This window comes from Orbicella faveolata, unplaced genomic scaffold, assembly GCF_042242905.1.
Source record: "Orbicella faveolata isolate gen_17 unplaced genomic scaffold, um_ofav_v1 contig_3, whole genome shotgun sequence".
Lineage (NCBI taxonomy): Eukaryota > Metazoa > Cnidaria > Anthozoa > Scleractinia > Merulinidae > Orbicella > Orbicella faveolata.
Window position 1 is genome coordinate 11,176,509 of NW_028301558.1, and position 24,745 is coordinate 11,201,253.

General features: G+C 45.2%; 4 protein-coding genes and 1 pseudogene across 5 annotated transcripts; 4 read left to right on the forward strand and 1 right to left on the reverse strand.

Moving 5' to 3' along the window:
• Positions 1-1,560: 1,560 nt before the first annotated feature.
• LOC149106364 (uncharacterized) lies at positions 1,561-2,810 on the forward strand. The gene has a single exon (XM_089297971.1). The coding sequence runs from the start codon at positions 1,835-1,837 to the stop codon at positions 2,627-2,629; it is 795 nt and encodes a 264-aa protein (XP_089154097.1). The 5' UTR covers positions 1,561-1,834; the 3' UTR covers positions 2,630-2,810.
• A 47-nt stretch (positions 2,811-2,857) lies between these two features.
• LOC149106365 (uncharacterized) lies at positions 2,858-6,125 on the forward strand. Its single transcript, XM_089297972.1, has one exon. The coding sequence runs from the start codon at positions 3,167-3,169 to the stop codon at positions 3,662-3,664; it is 498 nt and encodes a 165-aa protein (XP_089154098.1). The 5' UTR covers positions 2,858-3,166; the 3' UTR covers positions 3,665-6,125.
• A 2,634-nt stretch (positions 6,126-8,759) lies between these two features.
• On the forward strand, positions 8,760-12,882 carry LOC149106366 (uncharacterized; annotated as a pseudogene).
• Positions 12,883-17,001: 4,119 nt separating this feature from the next.
• On the forward strand, positions 17,002-19,160 carry LOC149106367 (uncharacterized). The gene is made up of 2 exons (XM_089298172.1): positions 17,002-18,417; positions 18,956-19,160. The coding sequence occupies exons 1-2, from the start codon at positions 18,298-18,300 to the stop codon at positions 19,151-19,153; spliced, it is 318 nt and encodes a 105-aa protein (XP_089154298.1). The 5' UTR covers positions 17,002-18,297; the 3' UTR covers positions 19,154-19,160.
• A 911-nt stretch (positions 19,161-20,071) lies between these two features.
• On the reverse strand, positions 20,072-24,004 carry LOC110051762 (trace amine-associated receptor 7d-like). 2 transcript variants are annotated; one of them, XM_020757836.2, is made up of 3 exons: positions 23,829-24,004; positions 22,066-22,850; positions 20,072-20,808 (listed from the first exon to the last, which is right to left on the reverse strand). In XM_020757836.2, the coding sequence occupies exons 2-3, from the start codon at positions 22,754-22,756 to the stop codon at positions 20,426-20,428; spliced, it is 1,074 nt and encodes a 357-aa protein (XP_020613495.2). In that variant the 5' UTR covers positions 22,757-22,850; positions 23,829-24,004; the 3' UTR covers positions 20,072-20,425. The 2 variants fall into 2 exon arrangements, with proteins under 2 accessions (XP_020613495.2, XP_020613494.2); XM_020757835.2 differs by lacking the exon at positions 23,829-24,004 and adding an exon at positions 22,964-23,592.
• Between the last annotated feature and the right edge of the window lie 741 nt (positions 24,005-24,745).

The window sequence follows — 24,745 nt, forward strand, 5'->3', positions numbered from 1 at the left end:
GATCGTCATTTCAAGTACCAGATTCACAACGGCAAGAGTCTACAGTCCCTGTTCAGTCAGAGTTGCGGCGGTTACGCCCTGATGTTCCTGATCGACCGAGCCGAAGGTCGTGACATGAACGAGTTCTTGAATCGTTTTAAGAAAAACGAGTTTGTGGAGAACGATCGTAAAGTAGGACGCATGTTAGAACGTTTGATCGTGGACGAGTTGGCCTGGCGCAAGATTTGTAAAACCCCGTGTCACCAGGACACGCGCGGTTCCTCCAGAGGAGTGCGTCATTTGTTATAAAGTAAGCTGTTCGAATAAAAAGTGTTCATTTTTGAAAAAGAGGTAGCGTGGTCGTCATGGCTCTTCAGTTTCAAGGGCATAGACACTTGGACGACGTGATAGCCAGGTTGGAAAAACGCTATGGAAAAGCCGGTGGAAAAACGCCTCAACCCAGTGCGGCTCATTTCAAGAAAAACCAACCGCCAAAACGACAGCTCAATCTGAAAATACTTCAACCCGCCAGAAGACAAGTGTCTTTTCAACCCCCGTCTGTCCTTGACACCGGTGCATTACCGGCGACTGTGACCACGCGTAGGAAACGCAAGAGAGCCGCCCCTGCCAATCCGAAGCTTTCCGAGAAAGAAGATAGGAAAAGAAGAATGAAAAAGAGGCATTGGTACGAGGACAAGTTCGGAGACTTGAGAAAATTCGCCAAGAAACCTCGAAAAAAGAGATCGGCACCTGCCAAGAAAAAAGGACGTCCCAAGAGAGCCGCTGCCAAGAGAGCCATGGCCAAGATCAGGAGTCGTGCCAAGAAAAAACCCATCTGTTTCAATCGTAAGGTCACCCTATTGGGTCTGTTGAGACGCATCCCGGCCGTCAAGACCCCATTGGCCAAGTTGTTCAGATAAAAACGGAGCGTCTCGAGACCCTGGACCATTTCAAGATCATGGAACGACGCAAAGCGTTTCGATTTCACACTCCATCGAGTTTGTTGATAGCTGGTCCGTCGGGGTGCGGCAAGACGGTGTTCACCACCAAACTGCTCTTGGAGAACGGCGACTTGTTCCAACAGACACCGAAGAGTATTCATTACTGCTACGGATCGTGGCAAGACGGTTTCCAAAAGCTCAAGAAGGGCGGGGTCAAGTTTCACGAAGGCATCCCCGAAAGCGAACAGTTACCCCGATGGTTTCCTGGAGGGGGCGTGTTGGTCCTGGACGATCTGATGGACGAGGGTGGTAACGACAAGCGCGTGTTGGATCTCTTCACCAAACACTCGCATCATCGGAACATCACGGTGATTTACCTGTGCCAGGATCTATTCCCCAACGGAAAATTCGCCAAGACCATTTCCCGAAACGCGCATTACATCGCGGCTTTCAAGAACCCTCGGGATCAGTTGGGGATACGAAATTTACTTCTGCAATCGTTTCCCACGCAATGGCAGGACGTGTTGGACACGTTTCGAAAGGTCACCGATCGACCTTACGGTTACATGCTATTGGATCTTCATCCAGCCAGTCAGGACGATCAACGCGTTCTCAGCCATGTGTTAAAAGACGAAGGATTCGTCCGATGCCATCCGTTTGCGACACCGTCATGCTGAGGAGCGAAGTCGAGTGGTTTCCGCTATTCATTCACCTGTGTAAAAACAGGCTCAAATACATCATGAATCTCCATGAGCTGGACTACGAACCAATGAGACAGGTCACGGAATGCGAGAGTTACCGTCAAGTGAGGTCCATCATAAACGCATATAATGGTGAAGGTTTCGATTATTTGGTTCATAAGCAACGAGAACTCGCCGAGAAGAAGATAGAAAGAGAGAGGGGAATGGATAAAAATGAGCTCTTATGGTAGTGACGATTTCAACTTCTCGGCTCTGGACGATTATTCGCCTTGGGTGACACCGAATCGGACGAGTACTCCGATTCCGCCTGCGGCGGGTGTGGGTGTGAGTCTGAACGCTCTTTCACCGCTGTCGTCACTGCCGACACCGCCCCTGCCCAATGTCTCGCCCGTCGGAGTAGGCACTCCTGGCTCGGGTGCATCACAGACCAACGTCACGGCGGGGGTCGGTAGTGCTGGATCCGTGTCGCGCTCCAACGTCACAGCGGGTGTCGGTGCACCCAGGATAACATCCGCCACACCTTTGGCACACGCTGTTCGAGGAGGGAAACGACCGAGACGCGTCCCGCGTCAAAATACACCGACGTCCTCCAGTGATTCCGGCAGCCGCAGACGAAGTAGCGCTAGTGGTAGCGGTGGTGGAAGAGGCAGAGGCAGAGGCAGAGGCAGAGGCAGAGGCAGAGGCAGAGGCAGAGGCAGAGGCGGAGGCGGAGGCGGAGGCGGAGGTGGAGGTGGAGGTGGAGGAGGTGGAGGCGGAGGTAGTGGTAGTGACTCCACACCGCCTTCGTCGATTCGATCGGGTCGAGGAGGAAGAAGAAGAAGGCGAGGAGACCGTGTTCTCGACCAAGCCCAGATGCAGCAACAATTGGAAGAGATTTTGCGACAACAACAACAGACGGCCGCGGGTCGTCGCATTGCGGGCATCACGACCACCAATACGATCACGACTACCTATAAAAACGGACAACGCCCTACCGTCACACGCAATTCGACCAGTGTGCGTAACTGAGAACAACCATGAGAAGACGCCGCCGTCGACCGAAAAGGAGAAAGCAATGGGGTGGTAGTGCTCTTGCGAATGCCTTGTCTGCGATGTTACCCATTGGCAAAGGGGCTGCCTTGGGATTGGCCAAAGCGTTGGGCGGCCGCGCCGTGAAAACAGGAATCCGAGCTGGAACCACCGCTGCCATTGGTGCGGCGGGAGTAGGCGTGGGTCGAAGACTCCTGAGACTTAAGAAAAGACGACCCCCTCGCCGATGAAAAACCATTCGAATCAAGATGTTGAGGAGTGAAGTCGAGTGGTTCCCCTACTTCTTGCATCTATGTCGATGCTCTCGCTCCTACTGGGACGCGACCAGCATGGATCACGAAGACATGAAACGGATCGCGGACGAGTGCGATAGTTACCGACAAGTCCAGGACATCCTGAACCAATCCATAGAAACCGCCTTCAAGGACGAGATCTGGGACTACGAGCAACAAGCCAAAAGGATCAAACGTCCCGATAGAAAGTCAGACTACGTTTGGCACTGGTTAGAGAAGAGTCATGAGTACTTCTGTCTGTTTATTGGATGAACCTTTCAACACCGTGGTGGATTTGGATTCCCTGAAACGTTTGGACGTCTTGTACGCTTTCTACCACAAGTATTGGTGGTGTCGAAGGCAGATGTTCGGTTACTACAAGTTGTGCAACGCCATTCTCAACGGACTGGCCTTACTGACCGTGGCCGTGAGTATCGTCGTGGGATCCGTGTGGAAAGACGGGTACACGGTGGTGGGACTGACGGTTTTCGCCACCTTACTGAAAGGATGGAACGATTTCAAGAAGTATTCGTTCAAGATGGACATGGCCCAATTCGCTTACACGACGTACGAAAAGACGCTGACAGAACTCAGGAACTACGCTCTGGGCGGTGTGGAGAAATTGGATGGGTTTTTGACCAAGATGCAAACGTTGGACGACGTGGTGACGGATTTCACATCTCCCACGTACGACCGATACGTTCGAGACTACGCCCTACGATTTCGTCACGTGCCGCTATAAAAAAATGACAGCGCAGTCATCATCTTCATTCAGAACCAACATGCCCAAGAGGTCAAGGAGAAAGAAAGCGTCTTCGAGAAGACGTAGAACCACAACTACTAAAAGAAGACGGTACCAAAGGGGAAAAGGGATCGGCACTGTGGTGGCGGGTTTACCCAAGGCGGCTTGGGGTATCACCAAAGGCATCGAAAGCCTGAGAGCCAAACAAGAAGCCAAACATACCAAAAGGATGTTGGAACGGATGAGACGAGGCGAAAAGTGGGATAGCAGTGGCGAATCGTTCCGTTGCTCCATCATGTGAAAAATAAAAGGACGAGGATGGACGTCGTACACCTCACTCGTCACCATGAGGGTTCGTAGGAGGAAGAGGAAACAAAGAGGTGGAGGTCTGAAACCATCTCCGGCGGAAGCCGCGATTCTGAAAAGAAGATTCAAACAAGTAGCGCAAGGTTACAAAAAATACCGAAGAGCCCGACGACAATTTTCCCGAGATAGTTATGGTCCATTTGGCATCTGGAATCCTATCTACCTGAGAATGGCAAGACAAATGGGATAAAAGGAGTACGTCAATCCACTCGTACGCATAAGGCCACGATGAAGCGGTTACGACGACAACGTCATTTCTTGACGCGCGTCCTGAAAGAAGCCAATCGGAACAAACGTCAACGGATGTTGCAATTCGCCGACAAAGATCAGATCAACGCCATCAGCGAGATGGTTCTCAATTTGCTGAAAAAGAGGATCCCCATCAACGCAACGACTTATGGGAAACTGAAAAGACATAAAAGGGTTCTGCGCGAAGTGGGTAGACGCAAAAACTCTCTCAAGCGTCGAAGAGAACATCTCCTCACCCAAAACGGAGCGGGGTTCTGGAGTGGTTTGCACGGTTGTTTCAAAGCATGTTGTGTACGGTGAAAGGACGCAGTGAGGACGGTTACCCGCTGGAGGGGATCGACGTCATACCCAATTTCCCACCGAGAGAAGACGAGTCCAACAATACCATTCCTAAACTCGTGCAGTTGTTGCAAGACGCCAATCGTCGCGAAGCCCGATGGAAAGACTCGTACGAGTACCTGAACAAGAGGTACCACGACCTGTATCAAGAATACATGGCTTTAAAGTTCGGTGACTTCTGCCAAACCTGTCAAACGAAACGAGATACCACGCCGCCCGGTGGGTGCATCGAGTTGTGCAGGGAGTGCGGTAAAGGCAAGCGAACCGTTCGAAGTCTCGAACTCGAGTTGGAAAAGAAAGACGAATCCATACGGTACTGGCAAGACTGTTACGAGACGGCCTTGAGAGAATTGTCCGAGTTTCCTGACACGACCTTGAGTCAGAAGGTATGAACGAAGTCATGATGGTGCCCGTTCAAGAATTCAATCGTCTGCAAGATTATTACAAGGGTAAGATCAGCCAGAATGCCTTGTTGAACAAAGCCGGACGTCTGGCCGCCGAAGAACATCTCATCCTGAACGACAAACGCATCCCCGACAGCATGGCCGTCAAGATGACCAAACCCATCGCCTCCGAGGAAGGGAAACTGGTGAAACGTATACGGACGGGTAAAAGCGGTCCCATCTCGTACCAGGGAACGACAGAACCCGAAGGCATGGTCGACGCACCCGTCGAAACTCTGTTGAAACAGATCCTCAAGGGAGTCAACCAACCAGCCGCAGCCACCGTGATCATCCCGCCACAACCCCTTTCTACGACAGGACTGAAAAAGGAGCTGAAAACCCCCATACCCTCCACGTCAGGTTTTAAAAAGGAGAAGAAAACCCCCAAACCCTTCAGTCCATTCGAACAGGTCACGCTAGGTAAAACTCCCCTATCGTCCAAGAAAAAAGCACCCATCTCCGATAGAGCCAGACGTGTACTGAAATCACTCGGTATCGACTACGACGACGGTGGTTACAGTCCCAAAGGCAAGTCAAAGAAGTACAAGAAGGCCAAACCGTCAGCCGCAGAAAAGTTACAAGCAGGGTGGGAAGATTTCAAAGACCCCTGGAGAAGGGGACTAGACTATGACTCGGATTAAGAAGAGGAAAAAGGCACCTCCACCCCCGAGGAGAAGTACCCGACGTCGACGTCAACGAGGGTATGGGTTCGACATCCAAAAATGGTTGGGCAAGACCGGGATCGAGTTCCATTGGCCCGGTTATCAGTACATGGGACCTGGTACCAAACTGAAGAAACGTCTGGCGCGTGGAGACCCCGGGATCAACCGTCTGGACCGACTGGCCAAACAACACGACATTGACTATTCCAGGGCCAAGAACTTACAGGACAAATGGAACGCCGACACCAAGATGATCCAGGCCATTGACAAATTACCCGGACGTAAAACCATGACAGAACGCATTGTTAAGAAAATCATGCAGACCAAGAAACGTTGGAAATTGTAAAACTTTTTATTGTTGTTGTAATTAAAGTTACACACGCTTTGTTGTTTTTCAAAAAAGAGTCTCTTCAAGTCTAAATTAAATAGTGTTCCAACTGATCCATAAGTTCGGCGGTAATGTATACATTGCGCGAATATTCAAACTGAGTAGCCTGCTCTACCTTATCCTCGCGTTCAAATTGTTGAAACCATCTACCCATGTCGTGTAACATAAACGACATCTTATCAAGCTCAGCAGCTATTTCAGTTATCATTTTTTCTGTTTCCCGTCTTTCTTGCATTCGTCTTACTCTGTTTTCTTCTGCTTCCTTCCTATTTTTCCTGATCTTTTCAAGTCTCCGTTTTACAGGATCCTCGGGTTCCGCTAACATGCGTTCTAACTCTGCTACCAACCCTTCATCAGGCTCAGAGTCAGAGTCAGAGGAGGAGTAAGACAACCGCCTCCCACGGCGTTGCGGTGGGGGTAATGCCAGTAGTGCTGCAGTGGTATTGGTGGTAGTGCTCTTAGCGGCGGTGGTCGTGGTGTTGGATGGCGGTAGTGCTCTTAGTGGTAATGCTCTTAGTGGTAATGCTCTTTGTGGTAATGTCGATAGTGGCGGTAGTGTTGCAGTGGTAATGGTGGTGGTAGTGCTCTTAGCGGCGGTGGTCGTGGTGTTGGATGGCGGTAGTGCTCTTAGTGGTAATGCTCTTTGTGGTAATGTCGATAGTGGCGGTGGTGTTGCAGTGGTAATGGTGGTGGTAGTGCTCTTATCGGCGGTGGTCGTGGTGTTCGGTAGTGCTCTTAGTGGTAATGCTCTTTGTGGTAATGTCGATAGTGGCGGTAGTGTTGCAGTGGTAATGGTGGTGGTAGTGCTCTTATCGGCGATGGTCGTGGTGTTGGATGGCGGTAGTGCTCTTAGTGGTAATGCTCTTTGTGGTAATGTCGATAGTGGCGGTAGTGTTGCAGTGGTAATGGTGGTGGTAGTGCTCTTAGCGGCGGTGGTAGTGGTGTTGGATGGCGGTAGTGTTCCCCTGAAATCCGTTAGCACAACCCGAACTCCAAACAAACCCCGAAGAATTTCATCCGGATCATATTCACACTCGTACTCTTTCCTCCGTCGTGTTCCAGGTAAAAGGGAGCGACGTTTGCGCTCCCTATAACGACGTTTTTGGACCCTCACCTGCTCTGGATTGTTCCTTCTCCAACGATTCAATGCGTCGCGCACCATGTCACGCATCTTGTCCCGGTTTCGTGCACGATACCGTCTTTTCTGCTCGCGAACTTTCTCCGGATTTTTCTTTTTCCATTCTCGCACGTACTCTCTTGTTCTCACTCTCTTTCGTTTCAATGCTGCAGCGGAGCGGGCAGGCATGGTCTTCTGTAATGGACGCTCATACAAGTTAAAAACTCAGAGTGAAGATCGGGGACGGCGCGGATTCGCCTTATGAAGATCCGTCCAACCAATCACAGATCGAGACCAAGTCACGTGTTACCACCGACCCAGGGGATAGGGGGGTATACCCCCACTCGGTCGGAGACTGGACACCATTATACCGTGTGTATAAAAAATCGAGTCGAACCGTTCAAGTCACTCTGAGTTTTTGACTTGTATCGAGCGCTGGAAAAAATCATGGCACAAGAGCTGACCGACGAGGGGATGAACCAACAGATGGATCAACATGAAGAAGAAGCAGTGAGTATAACATACACCCTATGTAAGAAAGTCATCCTTAGATCCGTCCAACCAATCACAGATCGAGACCAAGTCACGTGTTACCACCGACCCAGGGGATAGGGGGGTATACCCCCACTCGGTCGGAGACTGGACACCATTATACCGTGTGTATAAAAAATCGAGTCGAACCGTTCAAGTCACTCTGAGTTTTTGACTTGTATCGAGCGCTGGAAAAAATCATGGCACAAGAGCTGACCGACGAGGAGATGAACCAACAGATGGATCAACATGAAGAAGAAGCAGTGAGTATAACATGCACCCTATGTAAGAAAGTCATCCTTAGAACCGAAACCTGCGCTCGTACCAAGTGCTGTCGTTACTACGTGCATTTCGATTGCTTCGCCAGGGAACTCGATGATCAGTTGATGAACAGGGGAGTGACCGCTGAGAAGTTGCACTGTCAAATCTGTCACACACCGTGTTATCTAACCACGTTCGTTGCTTCCCTAGACAACTGACCATGGAACTGAGACTCGTCGTCGCCTCCTTTACCCTAGAGTTCTACCTCCGTTTGGACTTGAGATTTTGTTTCGTTGTGTTTTGTGGTTACAAATTCTCACGACATCTTTGTCACGCCTTGTTCGTCACCTTCTTTTCATAGAGTTACTGGGACCGACTACCAACAGAGATACAGTGTCACATACTTTGCCTGGCAACCTGGCAGTACATATTCGACCGCAGGAACAATGAACTATTGAATAAACTTCATGAACAAATTGTATATTACGATATACTGAAAATACAATGGCAGTATGGGCACATAGAAATACGAACGCGTAAATGTGGAGCAAACTTGTGTAATTGTAACAAGGTTTATGAAAGAGTCTCTCATCACACTACTGTATATGGTCATTATGTCGACAGTCGTGACGCGAAAATGAGAATCCATTTAGGATTTAGTTTTAACGACGCGTTAATCAATATACCCGACATAAAATTGTTTTTGTCAGATACTTTGCTTGGAAACCTGAGAGTAAAAAACAACTAATAAAAACGTTGCGTGTTTATTGTCTTCACAGAACAGACGGACCCACGACGAAGCCTTCCCCTTCGACGATGACGATGACGACTGGATCTTTGATCCGGCTCTCGACCGAGTGATGATCCAAACCGGAGGTGGTGGTACAAGACCCCTCCTAGAATTTGAATTAAGACCCGTAGGCGCTCGACGTAACTGGCGAAACGTCCTCAACAAACAACGATTCGAAGCCACGCTCAGACAACACAGAGCTGTGACTCCCACGGACAATCTAGGTCAAGAATTAACTGAGGCCCTTCAACGGTCCATCGAGCAACAAATCGATCAGGATCCTACCCTGACACCCGACTCCACGGTCCATTTCACCATGCAGTCCAGTGCCTTCACGCACGCCTTTCAATCCACTACCTTCACCGTGCGAGAATTCGAAGAAGGGAGTGAAAGACTAGACACTTATCTCCAGTCTCTCGCGGCCAAACTCAACTCCAACGAAGAATTCACCCCCGACGACACGTTTACCATGGAAACCACTTTCATACACACCCCGGGTCGCGGGCGCGGGAACGGAAAACGATACAAGCCGAGTTGTGCAGCCGTACGGGGAATCGTCAAAAAGTCGCGCGTGACCATCAAAAACAAAGACAATCTCTGCTGCGCTCGCGCTATCGTCACCATGAAAGCCCTGGTAGACGCAAACGGGAATCCGCGTGACCAAGATTACCACAATCTCAAACAGGGACTACCCGTCCAAGAGCGATTGGCCAAAGAACTCCACCGTCTAGCCCACGTCCCCGAAGGACCATGTGGCATTCCAGAACTGCAACAGTTTCAGGCCGCGTTACCTGGCTACCAGCTCAAAGTCCTTTCCATCGATCCGCCACACATGCTCATCTACGCGGGACCCGAACCCTCGGACAAGATCATTCGCCTCATCAAAGAAGACAGTCACTACGACGGATGTAACTCGTTTAGTGGCTTCCTAAGCAAATCCTACTTCTGCGACGAATGCAATCGAGGATTCGACCACGACGACTTTAAAAATCATACCTGCAACGGTAAATGGTGCCCCGCCTGCAAACGAAAGGACTGCCCCGATTTCATCGAAAAAAAACGACCCCTAGCGCGAGGCAAGTTTCCCGAACCCACCTCCATCTGCCGATTGTGTCACAGAAAATTCTTCGGAGACCAATGCTACAACTACCACTTGCAACGGCGGAGCTTGAACATCCCCTCCATCTGCGACACTTACAAAAAGTGTCCGGACTGTTGCCACGTCTACGAAACTAAACGCAGGACTGGACGAGGAGGTGACCGTCGTACCCCCGTTCACAAGTGCGGATGGGGCGAATGCCACATCTGCGAAAAGAAAGTCTTTCTGCCGACGCACCGATGTTACATCCAACGCATCCCCGAAAACGAAGACGAGCCCAAAAAGAAACGCGTGTCGCGCGACGAAGTCAAAGGTCGACCCTTCGAAGAACCCGAACCCGATGATCCAGACACGCGCGTCTGGGTAGCCAGAGACCCGCCCCTTCAAGTGTACTGCGACTACGAAGCCATCACCGACGCCGAAGGGAATCAGACACCCATTCTACTCCGCTTGGAAGACGATGAAGAGGAGCAATTCTGCTCCTTCTACGGTCCCAACTGCACCGCCGACATGTTCGACCACCTCGAGTCCCTCGCCGTCGACGTGGACGGAGACGATCGGGACGTCATCGTCCTCTTTCACAATCTCAAAGGCTACGACGGGATGTTCATCTTATAACACTGTTACGCCACGCATCGAGAAGTCACAGACCAAATCACCGTTGGCACCAAGATACTGTCCCTAAAATCCGACAGACTGACTTTCAAAGATTCCCTCTGCTTTCTCCCGTTCCCGCTGGCCAACTTTCCCGCCACCTTCGGAATCAACGAACTGTGTAAGGGATTCTTCCCTCACAAATTCAACACCCTAGAAAACCAAGCGTACGAAGGACCCATGCCACCGCGAGACATGTACGATCCCGACGGCATGTCCGCCAAAAAGAAAGCCGAATTCGAACAGTGGTACCAAGAGAAAGTCAACGATAACTACCATTTCGTCTTACGGCAAGAAATGGAAGCCTACTGCGAGTCGGACGTCAAACTCCTCAAAGCGGGCTGTCAAAAGTTCCGGCAAGAATTCAAACAAAAAGCCGACTTTGACCCCATGGAGAAATGCGTCACCATCGCCTCCGCCTGCAACCGATTCTGGCGCAAGGAACTCGTCCCGCTCAACATCATCGCCTCCAGACCCCCGAGAGGATGGCACGGCGCACGATCCAATCAGTCCGTCAAAGCCCTGAAATGGCTAGCCTGGCAAGAACACTCGTTGCAACACACGGACCAAGGCGATCGCATACGCACCGTGCGAAACGGAGGCGAAATCCGACTAGCCAATCATCTCGTGGACGGATACGATCCTACCACTCGAACCGTCTACGAATTCCACGGATGTCTATGGCACGGATGTCCACGCTGTTTCCCCCGAAAGCGAGACAGATATCCCATCTACCACACCGATCGCACCCTACAGGAAGTCTACGAGTCCACACTCCGCAAACACGACCTTCTCAGTCGTCAAGGCTACCAGCTCTGCGTCAAGTGGGAATGCGACTGGGACCTAGAAGTCAAAACCGACCCTGATCTCCGCCAGTTCCTAGACACGTTCGAAATCGTACACCCGCTCGATCCCAGAGAAGCCTTCTTCGGAGGGCGCACGAACGCCGTCAAACTACATCACGTGACCGACGTGGCTCAAGGAGAACAAGTCAAGTACGTCGACGTGACGTCGCTCTACCCCTGGGTCAACAAGGAATGCGTATACCCCGTAGGACACCCGCAAGTCATTGTCAACCCCCAAGATCAAGACATACTCCACTACTTCGGCATGGCCAAAGTAGACATACTACCACCTCACGAACTTTACCATCCCGTTCTACCTTTTCGGCACGGGGGTAAACTCACCTTCCCACTCTGCCGCTCGTGCGTGGAACACGAAATGACCAAACCCCTCCTAGAGAAATCACATCGCTGCCCTCACACGGTCGAGCAACGCACGCTACGAGGGACCTGGTGCACACCCGAAATCCAGAAAGCCGTTGTCATGGGATACACGCTCATCAAGATCCACGAAGTCTACCATTTCCCACCCGAACAACGCCATAAAGGACTCTTCGCCAATTACGTGAACACCTGGCTAAAAATCAAACAGGAATCCGCTGGCTACCCGAACTGGTGTCACACCTACACAGACAAGGCACGGTACAGGCTACAATACCACCAGAAAGAAGGCATCCTTCTCGATCCGACCATGATCCTGAATAATCCAGGACGCAAAGCCACCGCCAAACTCATGCTCAACTCCTTCTGGGGCAAGTTCGGCGAAAACCTACACAAACCCACTACCCAAGTCGTCTACAACGCCACGCAACTCTTCGACCTCGTCTCCAATCCCTTCAACGACATACGACAAGTCAGAATCGCCAACGACGAAGCCCTAGAGGTCGTCCACGCCGAACTCAAAGACAATCAACCCGATAACGGACGAGTCAACATCTTCGTCGCCGCTTTCACCACCTGCTGGGCTCGGCTCAAATTATACAGCTACCTGGAACTGTTAAAGCAACAAGTTCTCTACTTTGACACCGATTCCGTCGTCTACTCGCACAAACCAGGTCAAGCCGATGTACCGTTAGGCGATTACCTGGGCGAGATGACCAACGAACTCGACGATGGCGATTTCATCGTTGATTTCACCGCCGCTGGACCCAAAAATTACGGTTACAAAACCCACCAAGGCAAAGTCTGCTGCAAAGTCCGAGGCTTCTCACTCAATGTACGAGGATCACGCCAACTCAATTATGACGTCATGAGACAAAATCTACTCGACGAACTCACACAACCTCTAGAGCAACGACGCAACATCAATGTCGTCAACCCCAACTTCTTCTGGAGAAACCCAGCCACCAAACATCTCAAAGTCATCACACGGACTAAACGCTACGGACTCGTCTTCGACAAACGCGTCGTAGACACGAACACTTTCATGTCGTTTCCATACGGATACACACCATTGTAATTTTTACTTCCTGTAAAATCAATAAAAATCATTTTTTGAAACTCACTTCCTGTCTATCGCCTTATTTGGACATGCGCGTCACAACCTCGATTTCAGGTTGTCCCATCTGCGCATGCGCCAGGTTTCGCGAATATCGGCCATCTTGGATTTACAAATTTAAGAGAATGTATGGGAAAATAGTGGTCACGTGGTATGATCCCTGCACGCTGATTGGTTACTGCCCCAACAAGCGTATATGACTACTGTCTGTAACAACTACTAAAGAAAGGACCCGCTCATTAATTAATAGCTTCGATTAGTAATCTTTAAAAATTTATTCATATATGGCTGAGAAATAAGCTGAAATTTTAACCGATAGCTGAGAAATCGTCGAAAAATAAGTTGATAACTGACTGACTTTCCAGAACTCTTATCCAAGACTTCAAAATTGCGCAAACTATATAAGTCTACGATTCACCTACCAAGCTTAGTCTTATTTTAACTCATTCAACAGGTGGAAAACAATCTATCAGTTAAGTACACTAAACTCAACTTTTCCGGTAAACAGTGCACACACTTGAGCCGAGATTTAAGGCAAAGTAGTTCTACCTCTATAATAACACACTCGTCTTGATTTAAACTTTGCGACAAGAAGTCACCTTCCTTCAATTTTCCTAATTTCATTTAACAAACTTTGCGTATTAATTGTATTAACTGATGCCTAGGCATAAAAGTAGCTTCACACTCTGCGCAGCTTGACTTTATTTTATTTTAGAGATTAATTAAAACAGATGGAAGTTGCATTGTTCAGAGTCTGAATTTGGACCTTGTTCCATCACAGGTACATGTGCTAGAACCATTATATTACTAAGGACTCGTTTCGGAGTGTAAACACAACAGTAAAAGTAAGTAAATGTTGCCTTTGGGCTGAAAAAACTACGTGGAGTTGCAACAAAAAAATAAAACAGGAACAATTGCGACTCGCACTCATTCGTAAAAGAATATGAACAAGTAAACAGACTGAGCAAATGTGAAAACATAACACGTCTTCTCATTGGACAAATGGCAAGAAGCAAACAGTTTTAGCGAATAGCATTGCTTGTGAAAATGAAAATTATAATTGAACTATGTTTGCCGTTCCACAAACTTGTTCTTAAGCGAACCTTACACCAATAAACAAAGCAAAATAGTTTGCCTGACTAACAAACAAGGAAATCATTTTAGTTCTGAACGTCGAGGAGAAAGGACTGTATAAGTGTGAGATGTAAATTGATAGTAATATTTTAGATTCTTTCCTTGTTTTAAAATTGCGAAATCTAACACTCGTTCTTCTTTTCCTTGTTTAGCTTTTTATTCCATTCAGACGACACAGACGCTTAGTTGCTTCAAAGGTAAGTGATTTAATTAACTGCATGTCTAGCTAGAGTTTTTAATTTTTAAGCTTTTATTTTCCCCAAAACGGCATAATATATCAGTGTCTTTAAGCTTTTGTCTTTGTGGAACAAACAACCAAAAAAATAATACCAAAAGAATCAAAGGTTTCAAATAAAACTACATTTTGCGCTCATCAGCTAAGCATCAACGCTTCTTTAAAAGTTGCTTTTATTATTTCAAGCAGCAAGGCTTAATACAAAGTGGGATTAAAATCGTACTCTCGTTATATTTCAAGGTAAAACGAGATCAGTTCTATTGATGTTATCCGATGATTTGGCGGTAATATGTTTGGTGAACGATATACTTTTTGTGAAAAGCAAAATTATCCCACTGAACTCGCTTTTTTCGCTCTAAATCTGATCTGATCTGAAGCCTGTCTAGTCCATTTTAGAGCGCAGGCCAATAACAAAATTCCTCCAGTCCCTTCTGCCCCCACTGAGCCAGGCGTTCCAATTGCGTCCAGGAGAAGCCCTTGGACGTACTAAAATCTAATCTACAGTTTTCATGGCTCTGAAGGAGAGTAACTGCCCATGTGTAAAAAGAAAGATTGGTGCAAGTGTTTAAAAATCGATTCTTCTTTGCGCTTCAAAGAAAACCTTCCTCTTCATTGTTGAATTTGGATGCTTTGTATGCGACCAAAGAAGACACGAAAACAGAAATAGAGTTATAATCATCGGAGAATCGGAACTGTCTCAACCAGATTAATTTTTGTGTTGTCATTTTCCTATCCTACTCGTTCTTTTTAAAACACTTTGCTTACTGATTACAGGGTTTTTTGTTCTAAAGTGATTTCAAGATGTTGTATCTGCATTTTTGGCAGAAAGAAAGAATATAATTTAGAAACTAAGTTATGTTAGTACCAATAATTGTCTGAATAATAGGTTCAGATTGACGGCTTGAGTTTATAACTTAAAACGCGTTCTTATTATTAAGAAAATAAACTTTAAATGGATAAAAATGTAAGTTTTTTAGGAAACTGAGCCTTAAAATAACAACAATCCAAGAAAAGGGATCGTTATCATTATTTTAAAAGGTTTTAGGTAATAGTCTACATCATTTTTAGATGCCTTCTCAAGGCGCCTGTAACTCAAAAAGTAGAGAAGGTTGGCTCATCGTCATTGCGCATTTTTCAAATGTGTTATTTTGGTTGACAACACGTAGACGGTTCTAAAACTCGATTTAACGTGAAACTTGTGAAAACAGAACAAATTTACATTAATGTCACACTTACGTCAGTAATCAATTTAGAAAATGTTCTGACCAATGAGAGTGCTCGACGTTCCACCCTTGCATGACGTAGTTAGCTAGTAAACGTGTTTTCACATGCAGCTTCATCAACAGTAAAACTTGTAAAAGTTCTGATATATTGCCACACTTAAGGAAGGTAAGCACTTTATCGACCAACTTTACTAACTGCAAAGGCATTATTTTCTCTTGCTTGGGTTAGTCAAGTTGAAACTGAAAAGATTTAAGGAAGCAATATTTCTTTCTCGCCTAATCCTCATTCTCTGGTAATAATAAAGTGTATTATCGTTTGTCTCACGATGTAGTCACTTAAGATGTAGATCGCGACGTTTCGACTGCTTACTGCTAGTCTTCTTCAGGCGATAAGGTCGACTGATTGCACGGTATCATTTATATCACAAAGGTCGGCTGTGATTGGTGCATTTCGATCCTCCAACCATCAATCCGTTTCACCATGGAGATCGAGAACAACAACAAGATCGCCTTTCTCGACACGTCAGTTTACAGAGAACCGGATGGCCGCCTTACCACCAGCGTCTACAGGAAACCAACACATACTGATCAGTACCTAGCGTATGATTCACACCACCCTCAGTCAGTAAAGCGCGGTATTGCGAAGTGTCTGTACGACCGGGCTAAACGTCTCGTCACCAAACCATCAGTAATCGCTGGAGAGAAGAAACATCTGTCATCTGTACCTGTTTCTAACGGATATCCCTCCTCTTTTGTACAGAAGATCACAAAGGCACGAACAACCCCAAGAAGAGAGCCTGTCGCGGAATTTAAATCCACCGCCGTTTTACCTTTTACCTCTCCGCCGCTGCCTAGAACAACAAGGCATTCGCACCGTCTTTAAGTCCGACACGACACTTCGGTCACACTTAGTGCGACCAAAGGACACCGTCAACCCGGCTAAACAAGATGGTGTTGTCTACAGGATTCCCTGTGAGTGCGGCAAAGTCTACATCGGGGAAACAGGGAGATCTATGCAGGAGAGGATCAAAGAACACGACAGGGATATACGACTCGCCAGTACCCAGACCTCCGCCGTTTCTGAACACACCCACGGGACCGGCCACTATCCTATCTGGAATGAGGTCAAGTTTATTGATCGAGATCCTCACTGGTACACACGTAGGGTCAAGGAAGCTATTCACATAAGACTTCACCCTAACAACATCAACAGGGACAGTGGAATTGAAATTCCTGAAGCATGGATACCCACGATCAAGAAACACAACAACAGGAGAACGGTACAACAGCGGACCACTGAGGGAACAGCTACTCGCCGGAACAATGGAACAATAGGAGGATCGAAATGCCCCAATCACAGCCGACCTTTGTGATATAAATGATACCGTGCAATCAGTCGACCTTATCGCCTGAAGAAGACTAGCAGTAAGCAGTCGAAACGTCGCGATCTACATCTCAAGTGACTACATCGTGAGACAAACGATAATACACTTTATTAATGCATCTACCACGATGAATAACAACAACCTTTTCCTCGACATTCTCTGGTAAGTTTCACAAGTTCTACGTTTAATCTTGTTAAGTCTCTAATAGACTTGCCCGATACTCCAATTCATGCTCAAAGAAAAGCAACGCGGAAACACATATGATCGCTCTTAACCCTTACAACAGCTCTCGACAGCCACTAGTACTCAGCATCTCTTTCTGTACTACTACATGAAAAAATAACGAAAGCTTAAATGGAACTTATAGAACAATGTATGTGTTACGTCACAGTTTTATTTTGCTATTGGCGGTTAAATCAACAACTTAATACATTTCTGTAGCCTCCAACAGAGTAAAGCCATCAAAAGAAACCAATATCGCAATGGCACCGTTAAATGCTGCTGACCATTTATTACTATTATTTTTTTTTGACACTTCTCTTACCTTTTTATCGGCTGCAAGTTAAACGATATCAAAAGGATCGCGTTGTTTACTACTGAGCTCGCTGATCATCTTTTTTGCACTGATTTTTGTCCTGATAACCCTGGCTTCTGGGACCGTCAAAAATGTCAGCAGCAAACCATGTGATATCAAAGTGCCTAGCTCCCTATATAGTGTGTGCGTAAAGAAAGAAGAAAAAGGAAAGAAAAAATGAACGAGATATAGTACAGATGATTATTATCGCTGCTAAAAATAATTGTTCTGGAAATTGTTCTCTGATAAATTGACGAAGACCTAGCGCGCCGTTCCCATGGCCCTATTTTGTGGACGAGTAATTAGAAAACAAAGGAGGTACATTTTTGTATAGTTTTCGTCGTGTTTAATCACTCTCGTCCAGCCTTTTTTATACAGTCATTAGTAATTTTCAACTTAACAACACAGGAAACAAGTTTTTCAGTTTTCTTCGAAGTTGCATCCTACAATTTCTTGTGTCAGTTTGCGAACACGTTAAGCTTATATAGAAAAAAAAAATTTCAAATACTATCGGTGCCGCGATGTAAACTTTAGGATCAGCTTTTTGTGTCGATAAACAGCTTATGTTGTTCAGTTACGCGCAGTGTCAGGTTACGATTTGAGAAAAATGAAACGAGCGCCCTCAGTCGATTAAGCGCCCCCCTCGAATAAGCGCCCTCCGCCTTCTCCTAAACTTGAAATAAGCACCCCAGGCGCTAATTTGAGGATTTAAAGTACATCAAGACTTTTCCTGTCACTTTATTATAGCTTGCACCTTCACAGAACTTACTGTGATGAGTTTTTCTTCTGACACAGGTCTCAGTGTGCTACGGTGGACAACCAGGAACAAATGGTATCCCCGGTATGCATGGCATGCCGGGTTCCCCTGGGGCACCTGGCCGTGATGGACGTGACGGAGCGAAAGGAGACCAGGGCAGCCCGGGAAAGACTGGATCCCAGGGTCCAACTGGTGCAGAAGAAAATGTAATTTGTGATGATCTTAAATTAGCATAAATTACTATTTTGCCGGCACGGACCAGAGGGCTGGGTACTAGTTTGAGGTGCGCAGTCTATAGTGGGATTTGAGTTTGTAATCGGTGACAGTTGGCGAGGTGAGACATTCTATGGCCAGCCTTTGCCGTGTTTAGGTTAAGTTTGGTTTTCTTTTAATAATATCATCAGTTGTAATCCACTGTTGTACGTTTATTTAGTTCTCTTATTGCTATTATATCGCTGTATAGAGCCTTAGGTTTATTATTCTACGGTACTGATGTTAACCAAGGATACCCTAAAACCCCGAGGGTTGTACCACTGCCTTGGTCGGGGGCACACGTTCCCAATTTTCTCCACTTGCTGGTTTTAGGGTTTTCGTGTCCGGCTTTGGTGCACTTACCAATTGTCTTTTTATTCATAGCTTGTATTATATGCTGAGATGGAATAAACGGGACGATGGCTTGGCTGGCCAACGCACCCAATTTAATCACTGTCTAGTGTGTCCGGATGTGTAGTGGAGGCAAAATAGAAAGGAGATAAGGGACAGTCTGGAGCCCAGGGTCCTGCCGGTCTAAAAGGACAGCGAGGAGAGAAAGGTGACAGTGGAACTTCAGGATCAACTCAGCTTTCCTCGCACATGAACTGGAAAGAATGCACCTGGAAAGAGAAGGACGACAAAGACTCAGGTAGACCGGAATTGACCTATTTCGCAGGAAAAGAAGCCTGAAAATAGACCGGTCTGTAAAAATGCCGTAACATAAGCTTAGTATGGGAGTTGCACGCTGCTAGTGATGGACTCACGACAGCATGAGCGCAGTAATGTATTTAACAAAGTTAGGTCATTTGCCACTCTCTTCTCAACAAAGGACATTATTATTACCATCGGATGACATTTTATTGAAAAAAAGGTCTTCTGGAGCTAGGTACTTTGATCAGGCAAGACATTTTTAGTAGTCCCAGTCATCACCTCTCATGGAGGGTAAGGATTTTAACGGGGGAAGGGAAGCAATTAATTAACATCGTAGAGTTCCATTATTGTTGGCAGTTTTCAATTAGGTTCTAAATCTCAAATTGCAACATTTTGGTCGTTTTGGGAGCCCTCAAGGTACAAGCCACCCCCCACTTTTGAAAAATACTGGATCCAGCCCTGTGTGATGACGTATGAAACTCTTCATGATTCAATTTAGACGTTATTCCATCTGATCTGACGGAAGTTTTTCAGATGTACGTATCGATTTTTTTAAAAGCCATCTTTGAAAATATCTTCGCAGTTAACTAAACTACATTTTAGTATTTCTTTAACAATTTCTTTTTCACCTTCCCTAAACAAACTCACATATAGTGTGTCTTCGTCTTTTAACAACGGCTGTGTTAGGAGGGGTATCGAGCCCACTCTCCTGGATGAGGTGACATGAGGAAAAAACGGAAGAAAAGGTTATTATTTCAAAAAAGCTAGCTGAGAGACTATCACTTTAACGGGATGATTTTTACACCTCACCGCACGAAATTAGAGTGAAAGAGACAAAGTGAGTGGACGTACATGTAATAGAAAGGGATCGGGTTAATTAAATATTAAACTTAAAGAGGGAGTCTACGAAAGAGGCTGGAGGAGTTGAGAGAAAATTGATAGCACATTGACAGGAAGTAAAATGTTCATTCACTTTTTTTTTATTAGACATCTTAGAGTCGTCGTCTTATAATCTAACGACCTACTTGCTTAAACAGTGTCAAAGTGTTAATCTTGGAAAGTAAAACAATTTCTTTCTAATTTGCATTGACTGAAAAAACGGAATAGTGGTGCGGGTTTTAGCTAAAACCAGTCCATTCTGTTTCGTTTTCTGATATTTTTATCGTTTCAATTTCAAAACTATTAATATCTAGATCTTGAACGTAAACGCGGCAAACAAAAAACAGCTTTTCGTGACTGTTAACGTTATTTACCGGGACTTTCAAGAAAGGAGCCCGTGGTCATACTTCACAGAATTGTAGGTATGTTCCTTTACCCAACGTCCGCTATTGTAGAAGCAGAGCTCTTTATATCTGCTATCACCACAGATTTGCGTTCTGAATTGACCCCTCGAACACTGAGCTCGAAATCGGTTCCTAACGTCGCAGTACGCTCAATGTCACGTGATCTTGATAACGATATACAGCGCATGACGGCCACAAATGCTCGTCTGTAGTCAGACCTGCGCAGTGTGTAGATGACGACGTTTAGGACAGAGTTTAAATGCAAAATCCATACAACTAGAGTGGTCACTATTGGCGGCATGCTAATCTGGGTAACCGCCATAAGTCCACGAGTGATTAGGAATGGTATCCATAGAATGAGGAAAACAAAAATCACAACTAATATGGCGACGGTAGCCTTGCCCTCGAGACCTGCAAGACAACGAGGAAATAGTGTGAGCTACTGTATGAGTTCTATTCAGGGATTTGCAGAAATTTACAGATTGCTCTTTCACTTTCTACATAAATATACATAGAGAAATAAAACTGACTACCAAGACATTGGGAGATCTTCGATTGTCGTCGGAACTCTTATCGCTATGTTATGTTTCTTGGAACGTCTTCGGGTCCTATATTCGTAAAACTTCGGATCAGAATTGAAATCTTCAGAAATCGCCGGGATTACTGAGATATTCGGGATGAGTTTGACACTCCAAAATGCAAAACCCGCCTAATGATAATCGAAAAATATTGTTATTTGTGTTTCAAAATGTTCCCTCCATGTTGTCATGGTAACGGCTTTCCCTAGGCCAAAGGCATGTCACATTGAATGCAACTACCATGATGCACCACAGGCAGGCATTTCATGGGGCACTTCATGGCCCGACATTGCTTTTTAGATCAACAAAACTAATAGATTCCATGCATGCTGCTGTGCGTCTGTCTGTGCAATAGATCACAAATTTAGTGAAGTCAAGGAGGTTAAGAGAAAAGCGGCACACGAACCTTAAGCTGAGTGTGTCACTGGTATTCTTACCACATTTTGACGTCTTCTGCGATCTAATACTAAACAGGTCTAAGCAAATGCACTTCAACGTGGAATATGATACAAAGTTCATACACATTATCATAATTAATGTGCACAACTGAAAACAATGAAAGCAAATCACGAGAATGTTATTCTAAATTTGTTTTCGTCATTTTCAAAATTTTAACTACCTTTTCCTACACTAACATAAGATAAATAATGATGACTGAAATTGTTTGAACTTGAAGTTCGGCTTGCAAGCGTGATGGGGATGAAAGCACGCTTCCATCATGAACTAAGTAAACAAGTTCAATCATTTCAACTCACATTGTTCCCTATGGGTTGGCGTTACGTATCATTCACGCCTTAGCTGTAAGGACACCCAGTTCAGTTCAGAACGTTCAGTGTAATACTATATAGTTTTAACAGCTTTTTAACTTACATTTTTGTACATTTTACTGGGCAAAATGTACACAAAGGTTAATTTGGTTGCACACTTCTATCTCCGTAAGCACACATGATTGTTTAACAGACGTAACGGTTTCACTCAGGGACAATTTACAGGAAATGGCAAACATACACACGATGTTTATCAAACAAACTATCCCGCCCGAGAGATTATTTATAAGCGATATTTATTCATTGGAAAAGAAAAGACTAACCTGGAAATATGCTCTTTTTTCTGTTTGTTCGGTTAACACCAAATCTTTCGATGTCTATTCTTCTCTTCTGCCTCAAAGCGATGACCATAACTCGCAGACTCATTATCAGCAGAATTAAAAATGGCAAAATAATGATCATAAATAACGCAAAAACACTGAGCCACAACGGAGTGCCTTCCCAGACCACACCACAGTCTAAACTTTGTGTAGAAAACTCTATATTGCCCAAGAAGGCGAAGAGTAAGACGAACAAGACGCTCTGAAGCCAAGAGTAAGCAACCATGATGGCGATCGTTTTCGCGGTGACACGACTTATGTACCTTAGTGGATCGCTCACAGCAACGTGTCTTTCGATGGCCAACATGACCAGTGTTACAGTGGAAGAAATGTAGAACGGATATGATAAGATTCCTCCGACTTTGCAAAGTAATCCATCGTCTGCGATGATGCTAAGGTCTAGCACGGTAGCCATATGGTACGGCATGAGAAGGAAAGCTGTTAGGAAGTCACTTATCGCCAGATTTAATATCAAATAGCTGTTTACAGAGTGACGGAGTCGTTTGAATCGGAGAATAGCGATAATAACGAGCAAGTTTCCGCAAACTCCAAAGATAATTATGATTCCAAGCGTCGTTGCTAAAATTGATTTCTCCGTTGTAGTCCACCTGTGAAAATTTGCTTGTGACGCCATGAGCGGTTCGAATGGATCCAGTTAAAGAACGGCTGTTCTGATATCTCGATGGTGCGGTCACAAGGGAAGATAATGCATTTTGCCAGTTGGCTCACTGGAAAGACAAATAAAAGATATAAATAAACTTTTAGGCTACCGAAGATATAAACATGTTTTACATTGCTCGAGGTATTGTTATAAAAGCCCCATTCAGTAAGCTGTCAATACCTGTACACTATTTATCCGTTTGGTTAGCATTTTCCTCACAGATTATCATGCAACATCCGGAGTTCTGCTGGAGATAATTAATTTTTTTTAGTCAAACCGCAATTTGTTACAAAAGAATGCAGACATTAGGCTGTTTAGGACGACAACACACAGTGTAAGGGCAGTAGAGTATATCGATTAAAACGATTTCGAGTATGCACGGTATCTGCTGTCCATTTCGTTTCCTGAATGTTTCTTATGATATCAAGTTTCTTACAATTGTAATCTTGTCTTGTCTTAGGCGGCTCGGACTGAAGCTCGTATGCGATTTTTGACGCTAAGTATCGTTCAGAAACAAAAGATATTATCTGAATTTGTTTTCGTTAGTCAAGTGGCTACCGTGATCGAGATCGTTGATCTCTAAATTCTGATCACATGTTTGCGCTTTATTGTTTGTATCGATCGATATAGTCTTTGTTTTTCGCATTATGTATGACAGTTTCAACTAGCTTCAGCACCAAGGGAGTACGTCCACCAATACAGGCTGAAACTGACTCATTTATTGTTAAAACGGTCGTGTCTGACTGCTAATTGAAGATCTCATTGAAGACGAACATATATAACGCTGTAGACGTGACAACACCTATCCTTTGCCTGTACCGTGCTTGTTGAAATGATAAATCAAAAAAAAAAAAAAAAAAAAAAAAATTAAAATCCTTGCTTGGTGAAAATGCGATTATCAATAAGCCTAAAGTTTGATTCAATTCCATGTCACCGCCATACATGTATATTCACGCTTGGCTTCGACAACAGATAATTGTAACGACCAATGCTACGCCTCAGAAGAGTGCCTGACTGACACCGAACAAGTAACTTACTTACTTACCTTATCCTTCTTCGATCAATCACAAGACAGTATGCTTTCGTCCTGATTGTATATTCACAATTTACCGATAACGACCTCGTAAAATAACGGCAAACAATAGCATACGGAATATTAATTCAATCAGGTCGACTTTGCTGTGTTGTTTTGACTATTTATCCCCGAGGGTCATGAAATATAAATACTGATTTTAGCTGAGAATTTTAATGACGTTTTGTAACGGTGAATTACGTCATAGCTCGTTTAAGAACTAAGCTCTTCCTCTTACATCTTACAATCTGCTCGTTTTTGGGCCTGTGTCGGACATGGACGCACTTTTAAAACGGTAATCGCAAACTAAATGGATTTTCTTATGGTTTTTAAGCAAAATAAAGGGTTTCTTTCACAAATAACAATCTCTAGAAAATGAATGAATAATAGATTTTTTATCTGATGTGGGAACACACCGCCTACTGTGGCCATAAATAATGAAAACAATTTAAGTTCCATTCTCAGCAGGAACAATGCATTGAAATGTTTAAGCGTGTTTAAGATGCTTGACAATTGATGACCTTTGTATCACGTACGGCTAGAATGGCTCTTATGTTGTTCTATGAAGCAGGTAATTTTAATTTGCCGCATAAAAATAATTTCCAATTATTATTCAGTAGAAATACAATAGAAATAAATGAACCATTGTATAAGAAAAATTAAAGGTTGCATTGAATTCCAAACAACACAGAGGCAGAGTTAGAAACAATTTACACCCAAAAAAAAAGAGTAAACAACAGCATGTCAACCTAAGAGCTATGTTCCTTTTTACTTCATGGATTTTTTTTTTACGCACAATTTCCCATTTCTTTCTCTGCTAAGTCGTATAAAGAACACACAAGAACAACGAAAAGCTAAAGCAACAAATATAACGAGAGACGTTTTGCCAA

Excerpts from the sequence above, each read along its gene's own strand:
- LOC149106364 (XM_089297971.1), top strand. The coding sequence starts at position 1,835 with ATGAGCTCTTATGGTAGTGACGATTTCAACTTCTCGGCTCTGGACGAT.
- LOC149106367 (XM_089298172.1), top strand. The coding sequence starts at position 18,298 with ATGCATGGCATGCCGGGTTCCCCTGGGGCACCTGGCCGTGATGGACGT. Across the intron at positions 18,418-18,955 it reads CAACTGGTGCAGAAGAAAAT|AAAGGAGATAAGGGACAGTC; the intron begins GTAATTTGTGAT and ends GAGGCAAAATAG.
- LOC110051762 (XM_020757836.2), bottom strand. The coding sequence starts at position 22,756 with ATGGCGTCACAAGCAAATTTTCACAGGTGGACTACAACGGAGAAATCA. Across the intron at positions 20,809-22,065 it reads AAAAAAGAGCATATTTCCAG|GTCTCGAGGGCAAGGCTACC; the intron begins GTTAGTCTTTTC and ends GTTGTCTTGCAG.
- LOC149106365 (XM_089297972.1), top strand. The coding sequence starts at position 3,167 with ATGAGTACTTCTGTCTGTTTATTGGATGAACCTTTCAACACCGTGGTG.